Below are 15746 nucleotides of genomic sequence, written 5' to 3'. Positions count from 1 at the left end.
GGAGGCGTTGAAGGCAGTAAGTCAATCATCATGCGATTGAGATTCTCCAAGGGTCTGAAGATACTTGTTAGTATAATTGGCTTGTTCCATGAGGTCTTTGATGTCTTTGCTAGTGACCTCACCTTCTTCTTCCCTAGTCTTAAAGGGAGAAGCCAAGACAGGTGTAGATTGAGCTCCTTTAAGGAGGAAAGGAGTTTTAGGAGGTAGATTAGAAAGAGTTTCTTTTCCATCCTTATGCTGCCACTTAATCATGTCAACTTGGTAAGGATAATGGATTCTCTTCTTAATGGCATAAGCCTGAAACCAGTCGAAGAAGAAGAGGTTTTGCTGGGTTTGTTCCAGAAACCCATAGAATTTATCTTGGATTTTCTTTCTCTTTTTACCCTGATACTTTGCAAAGAACCATTCTCTTTGCTTTGTCCGATCACCAGAGTAAAAGTCTGCTCGGATGCTTTCTTTGTTGATGACAAATTCTTTAGTGATAGCTCCGATGAAGTCAGAAGTTTCTCCAGGGGTTTATAGAGAAGAATACGTCGGAGATAAGGTGGATTGATGATCTTCATCACCCTTGTCATAGGTAGTCTTGACAGGAGTGAAATTGACATATCCAGCCAGATGGATAGTAGATCCGTCATGAGAGAGGGAAGGTCGAGCGCTTGACTCAGGCTGGTTCCTTCTAGACATAGAAAAGGATCTTCTAGACATGGCTGATTGGAAATCAGAGGATGTCCTAATAGATCTAGGGATAGAGAAAGAATTTCTCCTATCAAAGATAAGATCTACTTGACCAGATTGGTGTTGGATGATTTCTCGAAACTCAGGAGTTTCGACAGGTTGGGCTGGAGCATCCTTTTCCAAAGACCATTTCTCTGGAAGGGTGATATCACTCCATTGGATGGTTTTGGGAACAATAACGTTTGCCTTATCATAATCTGTAAGGAAAAGAGTTGTTTCTCCGGATTTCTCACAATTGGTTCGCAAGAAATAAGATTTGATGGAGTTCATTACCTTGTATTGAACCCTGTAGATCAAAGAGATTGGGATGGAGTCATCCTTCATATCAAGGCCGTGAAGCTTGATATTCAGGAATAGAACGTCAAGAATGTTTTTGTCATCAAGGCTGACAGTAAGATCAGGGAAACAATTAAAAAAGATTGGTCCATTGCTCAGGCTGGTTTCAACCGTTCCTAAGAGGGAGTCATGGAAACGATTATGTCTAACATCCCTAAGACAAAGGAGTACAGCAATATCAAGAGACTTCCTAGTCAGAGGTTTCAGACCAACTTGGACGCTACCTATATGCAGGTAGTTGAAATTCTTATTGATGTGATCTTTGACGCTTTTCTCGGAAAGCAGGTGGATTTCTTCATTATCAGATCTGAGCTTGTACGTTTGCTCAACGGTTTTGATGATGAAATCAGATCTCTTGAAGAAAGATCCGTTTGGTTTATAGATCTCAGCATGAGAAATTTTTGGAATTTCCCAGTTATCAAGATCTTGATTGATGTCTTCAAAATGAATTTCTTCTTTGAAAACATTTTCGGATTTCGATTGATTGGATTGATGATGATGATGATTGATGGAAGAAGAAGAGGGTTGGGAAGATCTGAAAGAAAGCTTGGAAGAGAAAGAGCGAAGCATCATGGAAGACAGACCTTCTTCGATTGCGGACTAGCATGTTTGAGATAATTCTGATTGTTTTTGAACCATTGAATTACCTTATCTTTGTGAGCTTTGGAAGCATCAAAAATCTTCCACCACTTGATAAGGGCTTGCTTGTTGAGAATAGGTTGAGGTTTGGCCTTAAGACCATATCGCCAAGAAAATACCCAAGAAATGGAAAAGATTGTATAGAAGTTTAAACAATCAGGGTAATTGTTTAACTCTTTGTTCCAATGTTTCAGGAAAAGATTGTATCCCTCCAGGACTTCGGGGGGGGGGAAGATTTCAGTATTTGGTCCAAAGAAGTCCCACCAGGAATGAAACCAAATTGGAAAAGAATATTTGTTGGTCCATTTGAAGTAAATGAGCCAAGAATGTTTAAAATTTTGGTTTTGCAGGCCAAGGATTGTAAAATCCCAAGCTTTGATGTAATCCCAATAATTAAAACCTATTGGATCAAAATTCTGGGAAAATTTTCTGTAGTTGTTTGCATTGGGTCCAAAGTCAGTGGGACGAAGGACACGGAGGATTTGGAGTGTAGAATGGGTAATTAGGGAATTGTCATTTTTATCCCTAAAATGCTTGATTTCCACACTGTTTGTATCTACCAGGATAAACTCATAGAATCTCTGGATTTTGTTTGGGTGGATAGGATCAAGATGACCAGGGAAGAGTTTAGTACCAATTTTATTGGCGAGGTTACCTCCTGAATGGTCCCACCATTCTGGTTCAATCAAGGTTTGGAATTTGGAAATTGTTTTGGTCAAGTATCCAGAATTTGGGTTAAGTTGACCAGATTGAGCAACAACAGGATTTTTTCCAGAATGAGTTGCAAGGTTACGAGTTTTCTCAATAATGGATTGGAGAGATGGGAGATCTTGGTCAGCATCTTCCTCAGTGATACTAGCCCAAGTCTTTTTTGGAAGTTTGGTAAGGCCTTGGGGAACTTCGTTCAGGCCTGATTGTTGAAAAGCAAGAAGGGTCTCAATTGGCAAAGCATAATCTGCTTTGGTTTGTTTGGGTTGAGGAGATTGGGCTTGAGCAGTGGGCTCAGTTTTTTGGACAGTGGGTCCAGATTGATGGGCAGTGGGCCCAGATAAGATTAAAGAGTCAGAGATTATAATACCTTGGCTCTTTTCTCTGCCTTTGCCTTTTCCTCTTCCTCGAGAGGAGGAGGATCCTCCTCTGGAGGACATCTTATGATCTTCCCTGCAAATACTCACGAGTAAGAAAATCAGGGAGAGAATTGGTAGATCCTTTTATATATTCAATTTCAAAGTCAAAAACGCTTAAAATAGCTTGCCATCTGGCGAAGATATGTTTTGAAGCTAAGTTTTTGACATCTTTTTGAAGAATTTCTTTGGCAGATTTGCAGTCCACACGGACTAAGAATTTTTGATTAATTAAATCAGATTGAAATTTTGAAATAGACAAGACGATTGCTAAAACTTCTTTTTTGACAGTAGAATAATTCTGCTGAGCAGGGTTCCAATGTTTTGAAGTAAAAGTAATAATTTGTTCTTTGTCAAAAACCTTTTGTTTCAAAATACCACCAAAGCCAATATCAGAGGCATCAGTTTCAATAATCTTGAAAGCTTGAGGATTTGGGAGATAAAGACAAGGGAGATTTTTGACACGCAGTTTGATTTGTTTGACCACGTTGGTATGAATATCAGACCAGGGTGGAGGATCCTTCTTGAGTCTATCATGAAGGGGTTTGATTATGGTGCTGAGTTGAGGGCAGAAGTCCGCAACATAATTGAGACATCCCAAGAATCTTTGCAATTGGGTTTTGTCTATGATTTGATCAGGAAATTTATCAGTGAACTCAATGGCTCTATTGATTGGGATGATAGTCCCTTGATGAATATTGTGGCCAAGGAATCTAATTCTGGTTTGGAATAAACTGACTTTTGTTTTGGATACAGCCAGGCCATTCCTTTTGATAACAGAGATGAAAGTATTGAGATGTTTGAAATGTTGATCTATGGTTTGAGAAAAGATCAAAACATCATCAATGTAGACAATAGTGAATTTGGAATAGGGATTGAAGATTTCGTTCATAATCCTTTGAAATTCAGAAGGGGCGTTCTTTAGCCCAAAAGGCATAACATTATACTCATATTGTCCGAAAGGGACAGTGAAAGCAGTTTTATACCTATCCTTCTCCTGTAATTGGATTTGCCAGAATCCAGATTTCATGTCAAATTTTGAAAAGATCTTAGCATCATGCAGTCTGGCTAGGAGATCTTTCTTGTTCGGAATAGGATATCTAATCCAACAAAGAGCTTGATTGAGGGGTTTGTAGTTGATGACCAGCCTAGGGGTTCCACGTTCTATCTCAGCTTGCTTGTTGACATAGAAGGCTGCACAGGACCAAGGGCTCTTACTCCTGCGAATAAGTTTTTTCTCAAGAAGATCACTGATTTCCTTTTGGAAAAAATGAAGAAGTTCTTCATTCATTTGGATGGGTCTAGCTTTGGTTGGGATTTGTTTGTCAGAAAAATCCTTTTCATAAGGAAGTTCCACCATATGGCTCTTCCTTTCCCAAAAGGCGTTGGGTAGATCAGAACAGATGTTGGATTGAATATTTCCTAAAATATTCTCAATCCTTGATTTGACAGAGGTTTGTTGTAATTGAACTTCAATGTTCTTGTAAGAGATTTCTTCCTTGAGGAAGTTGATTTGCTTCTCCTTGTAGGATATGACATTCAAGGTCTTATCAAAGGGAGGTTCGGAAAATTTGAACAGAATTGGCTGCCCAAGGTGCTGGACAGTGATGCCTTCCACGTCAGTATTATAGGGAAAGAGCTTCTTAATGAAAGGAGTCCCTATAATGACTTTTTGGCTAAGATTTCTGACTAACAGGAAGGGAGTTTCGATTTCAAGGCTACCATTTTTGATAATGGCTGATGGGATTTTATACTTGATGATTAATCTAGAACCTTCAGCAGCACTGAGTTTCTCAGTTGTTTTTTCAAAATATCTGGTGGGAATAAGTCCCTCAGAAATACAACTGAAAGAGCGAAGCATCATAGAAGACAGACCTTCCTTACCCGTAAGTATCATCGTCATCACCTGGTTCTATAGAAACAGATAAATAGATTAGAAATATAAGTTATGTTCTGTTTTGTTCTTAATAGTTGAGCAGTATAGATCTGGATCAGACTTAAGCCACCACAAAAAGAAACTAAACAATGACATTAAAAATATTCATATATATATATGAAGCAATCAAATCATATTAATTTTTTAATTAGCAGGTTCTGCTCCTAGTTATAGCACGACCTTACACTACAAGAAATAAGTCATTTACTAATGGTTTATTACCATCACCACAAATTTTTCGGTAATTGACAGATTTATATATGATATGTCGTAAGAAAAATCTTGTTTTCCGTACTAAAACTATTTTACCGACAGTCTAAATCGTCAGTAAGTTGTTTCTTGTGGTGGGAAACCTTTGCAAGAAACATTACTGACCGTTAAATCTATCAGTACATGAAAGGTAAAATGGAGGGGGAACTTATTGAAGGCTATCACAATTTGTATAGTCACTGTGTTATTGAACGTTCTAACCGCTCAACAACAACCACATTCGAACAATTTAAGCCGTTGGTAAACCGACCAAAATTAGCATTAACAGATATGTCCAATTTACTGACGGTCAAAACTGTTGATTTTCTCTGTAGCTTACCAATAGAGTACCAATAGAGTATAGGAGGTGCTCTGACTCACACAATATTTTTAGAACTCAAAAACTAACTTCAAAACCTTTTATATAATATGGCATGTACACCAATCCACAGATAATTAACTGGTAACTAGAAATTAAGAAGATCTAAGTAATAGATATAGAAGCATAAAACATTCATTGTCTATAATTAACACACAAAATTCTATATAACTTTTGATAAATTTTACATAAATTTTGGTACTCCTTTGTACCTTGGAATGGAATTAGTTTTGACCGATCAAAAACAAATATGGTGTTAATGTAACTAATTAACACCGATACTAATAATGATCATCCACATGAAGTCTCCCCTAGGAGAAAATGATAGTACTCGTATATCACACTGCAAACCCATTTATTTATTACTCGACTCCGGCAATATTGGCCATAGAACTAGGTACATTCCTTGCATTCATAGTCAAACTTATATGATTTGCTATTTCCTGAGCATCATAAGCAATACCTTCTAATCCCCTCTTTGAAAACCCAGCACAGTAGATGTTGTTTTCTCCTTTCCAATGTGATGGATATCTTGGTTTAGGCATTCCACTCTCATTGAACATCCCTTTGTAATCCTGCATATGGAAAGTGTTACCGAATAAAATGACAGAAATTTCACACACATTGACTAGTCTTAGGCACATTTAATTATTATTCGGATTTTCTATAGTTAGAGAAATCCTAAATTCACCAAAAAATTTGAGTCGCTTGATATATCAAAGATTCAGCGCCTCAAATTTTGAGCTTGTAACTGTCGTTTGATCAGTTCTTAGGATTTAGGATTATGTTAATGGCAAGGACACAAATCCTCAAGTAATCAACTTTTAGACCTGCTAGAGAAAAAATAATTGCGTTATAGTTTATATATTATTGTGCACCTTAAGCCATTTCAGCACATTGCTTTTGTATCCGGTGGCAAAGATTATAACGTCAAATTGACCAATTCGTCCATCCTCAAACTCAACCATCTTGTCATTTTTTATGCCTGTAATACCTGGGAACACCTGTATGAAAATGGTGATCATCAAATTAACAGTACCTATTTCAAGGACTTCATGAAAAGTTATAAATATGCATTAGCATAATTAGTACTGTGGTTGAAAACTCAAAAATTAGTTATAAAATTTTTGAATATATATATTTTTCGTCTTACAAGATCATATAATACTAATTTTTTGATTTTGGTTCCTCAATAAAATTCTTTGACACACATTCCCAAATTTTGAAAATACACGAGTTTCTAGGAATAACTAAAAATACTATTTCAAATCCTGAAAATTACTAAAAAAGGGTTCTTCTAAATTATTTTCTTTACGTATTGGTCCTTTGACTGACGTAAATTAAACATGCATGTTTACAAAAATTGAAGATGTATTTTAAAGAAAAAGTTTGCAGGGAGGGAAACTAATAATTTTTGATTTTATAGGGACCAAAAATATATTTAATTCTAAAAAAACTAGAAATTATAGCTCATGAGTTGGTATGTTTTTGACTCTGCATCCACCACCAATTCAAACACGCTAATTCATTATCTTTATTTACCTTTACTTTGCCTTTCTTAATCCTTGACACACAACCCACATCAATGGTAGGGGTACGACCCCCCTTGATTTTTAGAGCAAAAGGTCCTTCCTTTGGCCTGGTCAAGCCGTACTTAGTCATATCCCCATACACCAGCTTGCTCATGAGCACCATAAGCTTGTCAACCTTGTCAACTTCTATGTATTTCAGCAAAGACATTCCAATGAACACCATTTCTTTAGTGAAATAATGTACCTGATGAACATAAGAGAGATGTTAATCAGATATAAACACACTAAACAACAAGAAAAACAATGTATTTTTGTTAATTGGGGAACTAATTTGAGTAGCTTATGTTTTACACGATCTTCAAATATGGCCACTAATTTCCAAACATGCACGTACCCAGTACCCAGATAATGGGTTATATTGATTTTAGAAGGAGAATTTTGATATATAGACCGTCATCGCACTGAGTAGTATTTTCTTTTATTTGATACAACTATTATTGAAATAAATAAATAAATCTCAATTATCATCAAAACAATGTTAAAGCCAAGGGGTCTTTTTTTTTAAATTGTTGCATGATAGCATGGTTTTAAATCAAGGTCATGATTCTAATGGTTGCGACGTCAAGATTTTGAATGTTATATATTGAAACTGCATGGCGACCATAATTTGAGACGCAATAATCATGTTAATTCACAACTTACCATAATACGAAGAACCAAAACACAAGCATCATGCCGTCATGCAATTGTTCCCACGATCGACCACAGTTTAAAACCTTTCCATCCTTTTATTTTGTTTTGGATTGCAATAACAAGAGTTCACATATAAAAAATTGGACAAAGAAAGAGAAATGGCTTACAGGACTTCTAATAACAATGGAGGTATTTGCACCCCAATTTGAGAGATCATAAGCGATCTCCATGCCAGAATTCCCACAACCAACAACCAAAACATTCATATCATACCATGCCCTTCCATTCATGTATTTGCTGCAATGCATGTATTCTCCTTCAAATCCTTCAAGCCCCTCTATCTTGGGAATGATCCCTTCGCAATTCTCCCCCGTCGCAACCACCAGGTAATCAGCGACATAAACCTCATCAACATTTGAGGCTGTGTCCCTCACAATGACCCTCCATTTCCCATTTTTGTCGTCGTAGGTGGCTGACTCCACGCTCCGGTTATACCGGATGTTGATCATGAAACGACTCACGTAACGATCTATGTAGCGTAAAAAATCAATTCTGGAGATAAAGTTGGGCGAACCTGAAGGAAATGGCATGTGGGGGAGGTTGCAAAATTCTTTGCCCAAGTGAAGCTTCAACCTATCATAGGTCCTTTTCCTCCAAAGAGATGCATTGCAATCATCTCTTTCTAGGACAATGTTAGGGATGGAATGCTTGTTGAGGCACCCTGAGGTTCCTATGCCAGCAGGACCAGCACCCACAATCACAACAGGCACCTCTATCTCCATGGTTTTTGGTTTTGGTGGTTTTGGTTATTAGTTTTGGTTTTCTTAAGGTTTATAATGAGAAGCTGCTTTTATAAGCATGAACATTTTTCAGGTTCACTTGATATGGTAATGATGAGTTGCAACAATCCTTATTCTAGTCTTTTTTTTAATTATTATTTACTTAATTTGAAGTACATTTCAGAAAAAAGGAGATAACACATTCTTTTTTATTTATTTTATAAAAAGAAGAATATTTATAATAACATAACTTTTTATAGTCAACATGTACACTATGGGCCCGTTTGGTGACCAGGACAGGATAGGATAGGACAGGATAATAATCATATCATGTTGTTATCTGATGTTTGTTGCGCCAGCAGGATAGGATAACACTATCCCGTCTCCTATCCTATCTTGTCAATTATGTGTAAAAGTTATCCTGAGGGAGGAGCTAGGATAGAACATGATAGGATATCAGTTATATATTTTCTTTCAGTATCCTAACTTCAAATTAATTTATTTTAATATTATATAATTTACAATTTATAATAATATTAATTAATAAATATAAAAATATTAATTTAACTAAAATAAAAAATAAACAAAATTATTATTCATAAATAGTAAAATAGACTACTCACTTACAAATATTGATTTATTAATAATAATAGACTAATTTAATATTTTCATCTCCTATTATTAAAAAATTATTTATCTACTTATATAATATTTAAATATAAAGTACTTTTGAAATAATAATATTCTTAATTTAGTTAACTTTTATTGTTAATTATCACGTGTCACAACTAAATGAAAACCAATTGGCTAACTGTATAATTTTATTTAAAATATATGCTATCTTCAAAACAATAAAATAGGCTAATTAATAAAATTTAAATAATTTTTGTATTTATTTTAAAATATAGACTATTCATGAAAATGTAAAGAAATTAAATTTAATAGAATGATCAATTTTTAAATGTATTTTTTATTCAAATATAAATCTGATACTTTTTTCCTTATCATATTCTGTCCTTATCATGTGCACCTCAAACACATGATATGATAAGAGTCCATCCTGCTCTTATCATATCCTGTTCTTATCCTGTTCACATATCATATCCTATCCTGACCACCAAACGGGCCCTATATTTTACACATGCTTATCATACATTGATTAGTTTTGTGGTTCCGTAATGATTACCTTATTTAGGTCTTAACCTTGTTTTTTTTAGATAATTTAAACATGATTAATTTTTACTGAATTTTTATAATACACTTTTTTAAGGATTGCCTTTATTCAGTTTTTAGCTTAGTGTTTTTTAATTAGCTAATTAAATTTTCATTTCTCCTAGCAGTGTACTAGGAGTACAAAATAACATTAACGAATCTGTCCATTAATCTCTTATTTCAATGTGAAAAAGTGATTATATTATATGTTCTTAAAAGCTTTTATTTAAAAAAATCACATTAAAAGTATTAAATTCTATTTGTTTATTCTTTTGTTGAATAATTTATACATTCTTCTTATTTAAATTTATGTTTTATTTTGAATATTTATTAAAAAAATTATAAATTTAACCTTACACTAATTTATGTTTTTCTCAATCTCATCTCAATTCCAATATTTTTCTTCATAACGAGTATTTTTGGGACTTCTTCCAATGAGTATTATCCGGGACTCTTCTCAACAAGTATTATCTGGGACTTCTCCCAGCAAGTATTCTTTACCAAGCATCTCCAAGCTCAACAAGTATTATTTCACTAACCTCTCCAGGTGCAACGAGTATCTTTCACCAACCTATTCAGGCTCCTTCAAATTAGAAAAAGATAGAATCCTACTTAGATTTTCTCCTACTGAGATGATATTAGAGAGGCTACTAATCCTTCAACCTAGGATTAGCTCAGAGGTGATTCTTCCAATTTTGTACGAGCTTAGAATTGACTTGAGGTAGTCTGACTTTTCAGATAGTTCTTTGACATCTCTACCTTTGATGTGTATCCTTCTTTGACAGTTTATTGCTTTGATGTTTGATAGTGGTGTCAAAGAGTTGGGTGAAACAAGTCTTTCTCTTATTCATGATCAGTTGAGTCTTCTGGGTGTTTGATATTCTTTGAAGCTTGGTCAAACGATAGATGTCTTGTGCACCCTGGTAAACGAACAACTTGATGAAAGTCTTGTGCATTATGATAGATGATAGAGCTTGTGCAGTTTTTGGGTTTGAAGCTTTCAGTGTTGTGACAATCAGTTCATCTTGATTTTTCATTTCATTTGGCTTTGCATTGTTTGATACTTGAAAGTTCAAATATCGTATTTTTATTTTTTATAAATTTATCTTTATTATCAACAAAACACACACGACCTAAAATGAGAGATGAGAGAGAAAGGTAGAGAGAGAGAGAGGAGTGGAGGGAGGTGAAGAGGCATGGATGATAGCCGGAAGAAGGAGAAGGCAGATTAGGATTCCAATAACTACACTCTTTTCTTCACCCACTTTCCGGAGAATTTTGATGAACGAAGTATGTGGGGAGTGTTTGCAAAGTGGGGAGAAGTAGTAGACATCTTTATACCGAACAAGAGGAATAAGGATGGGCGCAGGTTTGGTTTCGTGAGGATGGCTAGAGTTGAGGACCCTGCTGGACTAGCAAGACGTATAGATCAGATGTTCATAGGAGATATGAAGCTGTATGTCAACGTGCCATGGTTCGAGAAAATGACTTTGTTGAGACTTGAGGGGGCGAACAGAGGTTTTGTGGAACGAAACGCTGAGGTTCCCCTAAGAATCCCAGCTAAACAGTATGGTAATCATAGAATTTCCACTTTGAAACATAGCCTAGCAGAGAATTCACAAGTGTTGAAGGCTATTAGGAGTAATATATCTATTTGCTGGAGTATATATTAAAGGGTACCTTGAGGATATAGCATGAAAATTCAACGGTTATCAAACAAATTTTTTGCAATGGACCTAGAAGGCTTGGTTTTGTCTTGTTTGTGAAAGCATGAGGAGTGAAGGGAGCTATTAATTCTGCGTTTTCTGTGTTGGATTTTTTTGGTGGAGATATTTGATCGATTGGCACTATTGATCAAATTTTAATTGGGATTCATTCGTTGGTGGTTTATCTTCTACACTGCTCGACAGCTGGGGTTGGGGTGGGATTTTAGAATTCATTGTAAACTTCCTTGAAAATATCCTCTTGACTTTCCAAAATTGGTACTCTTTTTCCTTGCTAGATTTTCCCAAGGTGGTTTTGTCCTAGCAAGGTTTTAATGAGGCTTGTTTTGTTAAGTTTATTTTCAAGGAGGTATTAGGTGGGGTAGTTTCATCATCTTTAGGGGCTATGTTTTTGTACATGGTAGTTTTTAGCTTGTCTCTTTTTCTTTTTCTTCTCTCTCTTTGTATTGGGTTGAAGTACCCCTTGTACTTCTATTCAATATAATTCTTATTGCCTATAAAAAACAATCACAACCACACGAAAAAGGATTGTTAGGCTTAGGCTATTAGACTTAACAGCGTCTTCATCACAATCACAACCACCACCAACAAATCTAATACATGTAACTCAAAAAATTTCACTAACTATAACACCACCAGAACACCTTCATGATTACCAATGTTCACCCTAATCAAGCCTCCAACCACTGCCCATTTCTTATCTTATTATATATGTGTCATATGACAATCATTTTCCATTGCATTGTACATATAGACTAGCATTGTCTTCAGTAACTAAGCCAACAAGTTATGCATAGGGTGGAAAATATCCTTTCTGGAAACTAGCTATGAAGAATGAAATTATAGTCCTTCAAGGGAACCAAACCTAGAATATTGCTGAACATTGGACGTGAAATTGGCCAAGGTTTCACGTGGTAAGGAAGGAAATCTCAACATTGGACGTGAAATTGTCAAGGTTTCACGTGGATAGCTATGAAATCTCAAGTTTTCACGTGAAATTGGTCAAGTTTCACGTGAAAAGCTTGGAAATCTCAGGATTCCACGTGAAATAGCCAAGGCTTCACGTGGAAAGCAAGGAAAACTCAAGTTTCCACGTGAAATAGCCCAGGTTTCACGTGGTAAGGATGGAAAACTCAACATTCCACGTGAAATAGCCAAGGTTTCACGTGGAAAACTCAAGTTTCCACGTGAAATAGCTCAGGTTTCACGTGGAAAGCTTGGAAGTCTCAGGATTCCACGTGAAAGGTCAAGGTTTCACGTGGAAAGCTAGGAAATCTCAACATTCCACGTGAAATTGCCAAGGTTTCACGTGGAAAACTCAAGTTTCCACGCGAAATAGCCCAGGTTTCACGTGGAAAGCTTGGAAATCTCAGGATTCCACGTGAAAAGCTTGGAAATCTCAGGATTCCACGTGAAAGGCCAAGGTTTCACGTGGAAAGCTAGGAAATCTCAACATTCCACGTGAAATTGCCAAGGTTTCACGTGGAAAACTCAAGTTTCCACGTGAAATAGCCCAGGTTTCACGTGGAAAGCTTGGAAATCTCTGGATTCCACGTGAAAGGCCAAGGTTTCACGTGGAAAGCTAGGAAATCTCAACATTCCACGTGAAATTGCCAAGGTTTCACGTGGAAAACTCAAGTTTCCACGTGAAATAGGCCAGGTTTCACGTGGAAAGCTTGGAAAACTCAACATTCCAAGTGAAATTGGTCATGTTCCACGTGAAAGGCTTGGAAATCTCAGGATTCCACGTGAAAGGCCAAGGTTTCACGTGGAAAGATAGGAAATCTCAACATTCCACGTGAAATTGCCAAGGTTTCACGTGAAACAGCCCAAGTTCCACGTGAAAAGCTTGGAAATCTCAGGATTCCACGTGATAGGCCAAGGTTTCACGTGAAAAGCTAGGAAATCTCAACATTCCACATGAAATTGACAAGGTTTCACGTGGAAAACTCAAGTTTCCACGTGAAACAGCCCAAGTTCCACGTGAAGAGCTTGGAAATCTCAGGATTCCACGTGAAAGGCCAAGGTTTCACGTGGAAAGCTAGGAAATCTCAACATTACACGTGAAATTGCTAAGGTTTCACGTGAAACAGCCCAAGTTCCACGTGAAAAGCTTGGAAATCTCAGGATTCCACAACAAAGGCCAAGGTTTCACGTGGAAAGCTAAGAAAACTCAAGTTTCCACGTGAAATAGCCCAGGTTTCACGTGGAAAGGAAGGAAATCTCAACACTCCACGTGAAATTTCCAAGGTTTCACGTGGAAAACTCAAGTTTCCACGTGAAACAACCCAAGTTCCACGTGAAAAGCTTAGAAATCTCAGGATTCCACGTGAAAGGCCAAGGTTTCACGTGGAAAACTCAAGTTTCCACGTGAAATAACCCAGGTTTCACGTGGAAAGGAAGGAAATCTCAACATTCCACGTGAAATGTGCCAAGTTTCACGTGAAAAGCTTGGAAATCTCAGGATTCCACGTGAAAAACCAAGGTTTCACGTGGAAAGTTAGGAAATCTCAGGATTCCACGTGAAATTGTCAAGGTTTCACGTGGAAAAATCAAGTTTCCACGTGAAATAGCCCAGGTTTCACGTGGAAAGCTTGGAAAATTCAACATTCCACGTTAAATTGGCCAAATTCCACGTGAAAAGCTTGGAAATCTCAGGATTCCACGTGAAAAGCTTGGAAATATCATGATTCCACGTGAAACCATGTGAAACATTGAGAATTCATGCACCAAGAATGAATCTCCCTTGTGAAGCCTAGGCTAATATGCATGGAAAAAAAATTTCCAGGGGCAAAGCTTAAGTCTCAATGAAAAGTTGGTATGGGAATGTCATGCCTTGGTGCCCAACATGTTACCGAATTCGGTCAAAACGTGGCAAAACTAAATCCCCGTGTGCATATTCAATGAAATTTGGTGGGAATGTTGGAAATATGCTCCTTGAGGTACACCAAAAATTCCAGAACAAAATTCGACCTCTAGGTAAAGTTTTCTATTTTTACTGATTTCCCCCGTTTCGGTCGGAAAATCATATAAACAAATCTCCATGTGCATATGTAATGAAACTCTGTGGGAATGGTAGAGATATGATCCTTGATGTACAGAAAAAATCCAGACCAAAATTCAACCTCTAGGTACCTTTTTCTATTTTTACCGATTTTCTCGGTTTTGTCTCAAGAAAAAATTCATATTAAATCCATCCCTTGCTGGAAGTTGATGAAACTTTGGGAACCATCTTGTTTCATTTTTATAAGCATGTCTGCAAAAAATCACGTCCGAATTCGACCTCTAGGTCACCAAACTAAATTTATGTCTCCTAAAAAAAAGGGCATCATCTTGTACAAGTGTGGAATTGTTGCGTTTGCCTATAGTAGGGGGGAGCATACAGGTGAAAAATCAGCCCAACGTGGAATTTTCAGAAATGCTATGGAATGCCCCCCTTAGCGTTTTGGGCTAGCTTTTCACCTCGTTCCATGGCAAATGAGTGATTAAACGGATCAGATCACTCAAAATTCACGTCCCGATTAAAAATTTCATCCCGACCGAGATTTCTCAAAAAGGGTAAACGTCAACCCAGTCACGATTTGTGACTTATCACACCCAGTTGTGGCACACAAACATTGCGTTCTTAAGGTTTGGTGAAGCTTTTGCTTGACTCCGGCATGTTCGAGCTCAAATTCGTGAGCTTCAACCCGTCGGTCGGGCATTCGTCGATCTTCATTTTCGGAGCTTGATTTTTGTGTTGTCCCAACTGTTTGGAATGTGATGTGGCTGATTGATTTCACTCTTGACGTGCCGAATGCCGACCACAATCTCATTGGCGTGGGGATTCCGGTGACGGCGCTAGCGACAGGGGTCAATTCGTGATGCCGCAGCACGAACCGAAATTCGTGTTGCATGTCCCGGCGGGTCGTGTGATCTAGTTTGGACGCGATTTTTTATCTGAACGTGAGTTGCCATATGAAAATGATTGTGAAAATGATCCGACTTTTTCGAAGAAAACTTTTTCAAAGAAAATGATCGTGAAAATGATTTCTCTTGAAATAAAATCTCTTTTGAAGAAAATGTTGATTCTGAAAGCGATTTCTTGTCCCTAAAATAACGAGTTGCGATCGGTACATGCGATGGGTACATTTCCAGGTTTCATCATACCTAGCGATGTAGACATGGCGCTGCTCGATGCTTCCATTTGCTTGCTTGCCTTGGCATTGCGGGGTGTGGAACGTTTAGTGGTGTTGGGTCTACTGTACGTGAGGGTGTATGAGTTGTGTTTGGGTTGTTTTTGCTGGCTGGCTCCATGCTTTTGCATCGAACGGTTGGCATGCAATCATGTTTCAAGTGAACGTCCCTTTTAGTTGCGTGATTGCGGTTCCTGTGTTGACTACCTCTTGAATGGTATTCGTGTGGCTTG

At 37.2% G+C, this 15746-nt stretch overlaps 1 protein-coding gene across 1 annotated transcript; it reads right to left on the bottom strand.

Moving 5' to 3' along the window:
• Positions 1–5528: 5528 nt before the first annotated feature.
• Positions 5529–8466, bottom strand: LOC130731980 (probable indole-3-pyruvate monooxygenase YUCCA10). The gene is made up of 4 exons (XM_057584128.1): positions 7791–8466; positions 6941–7174; positions 6277–6402; positions 5529–5973 (listed from the first exon to the last, which is right to left on the bottom strand). The coding sequence occupies exons 1-4, from the start codon at positions 8403–8405 to the stop codon at positions 5761–5763; spliced, it is 1188 nt and encodes a 395-aa protein (XP_057440111.1). The 5' UTR covers positions 8406–8466; the 3' UTR covers positions 5529–5760.
• Between the last annotated feature and the right edge of the window lie 7280 nt (positions 8467–15746).

The sequence above is a fragment of the Lotus japonicus genome, chromosome 1 (assembly GCF_012489685.1).
Source record: "Lotus japonicus ecotype B-129 chromosome 1, LjGifu_v1.2".
Lineage (NCBI taxonomy): Eukaryota > Viridiplantae > Streptophyta > Magnoliopsida > Fabales > Fabaceae > Lotus > Lotus japonicus.
This window is presented reverse-complemented; position numbering and strand designations above follow the sequence as displayed.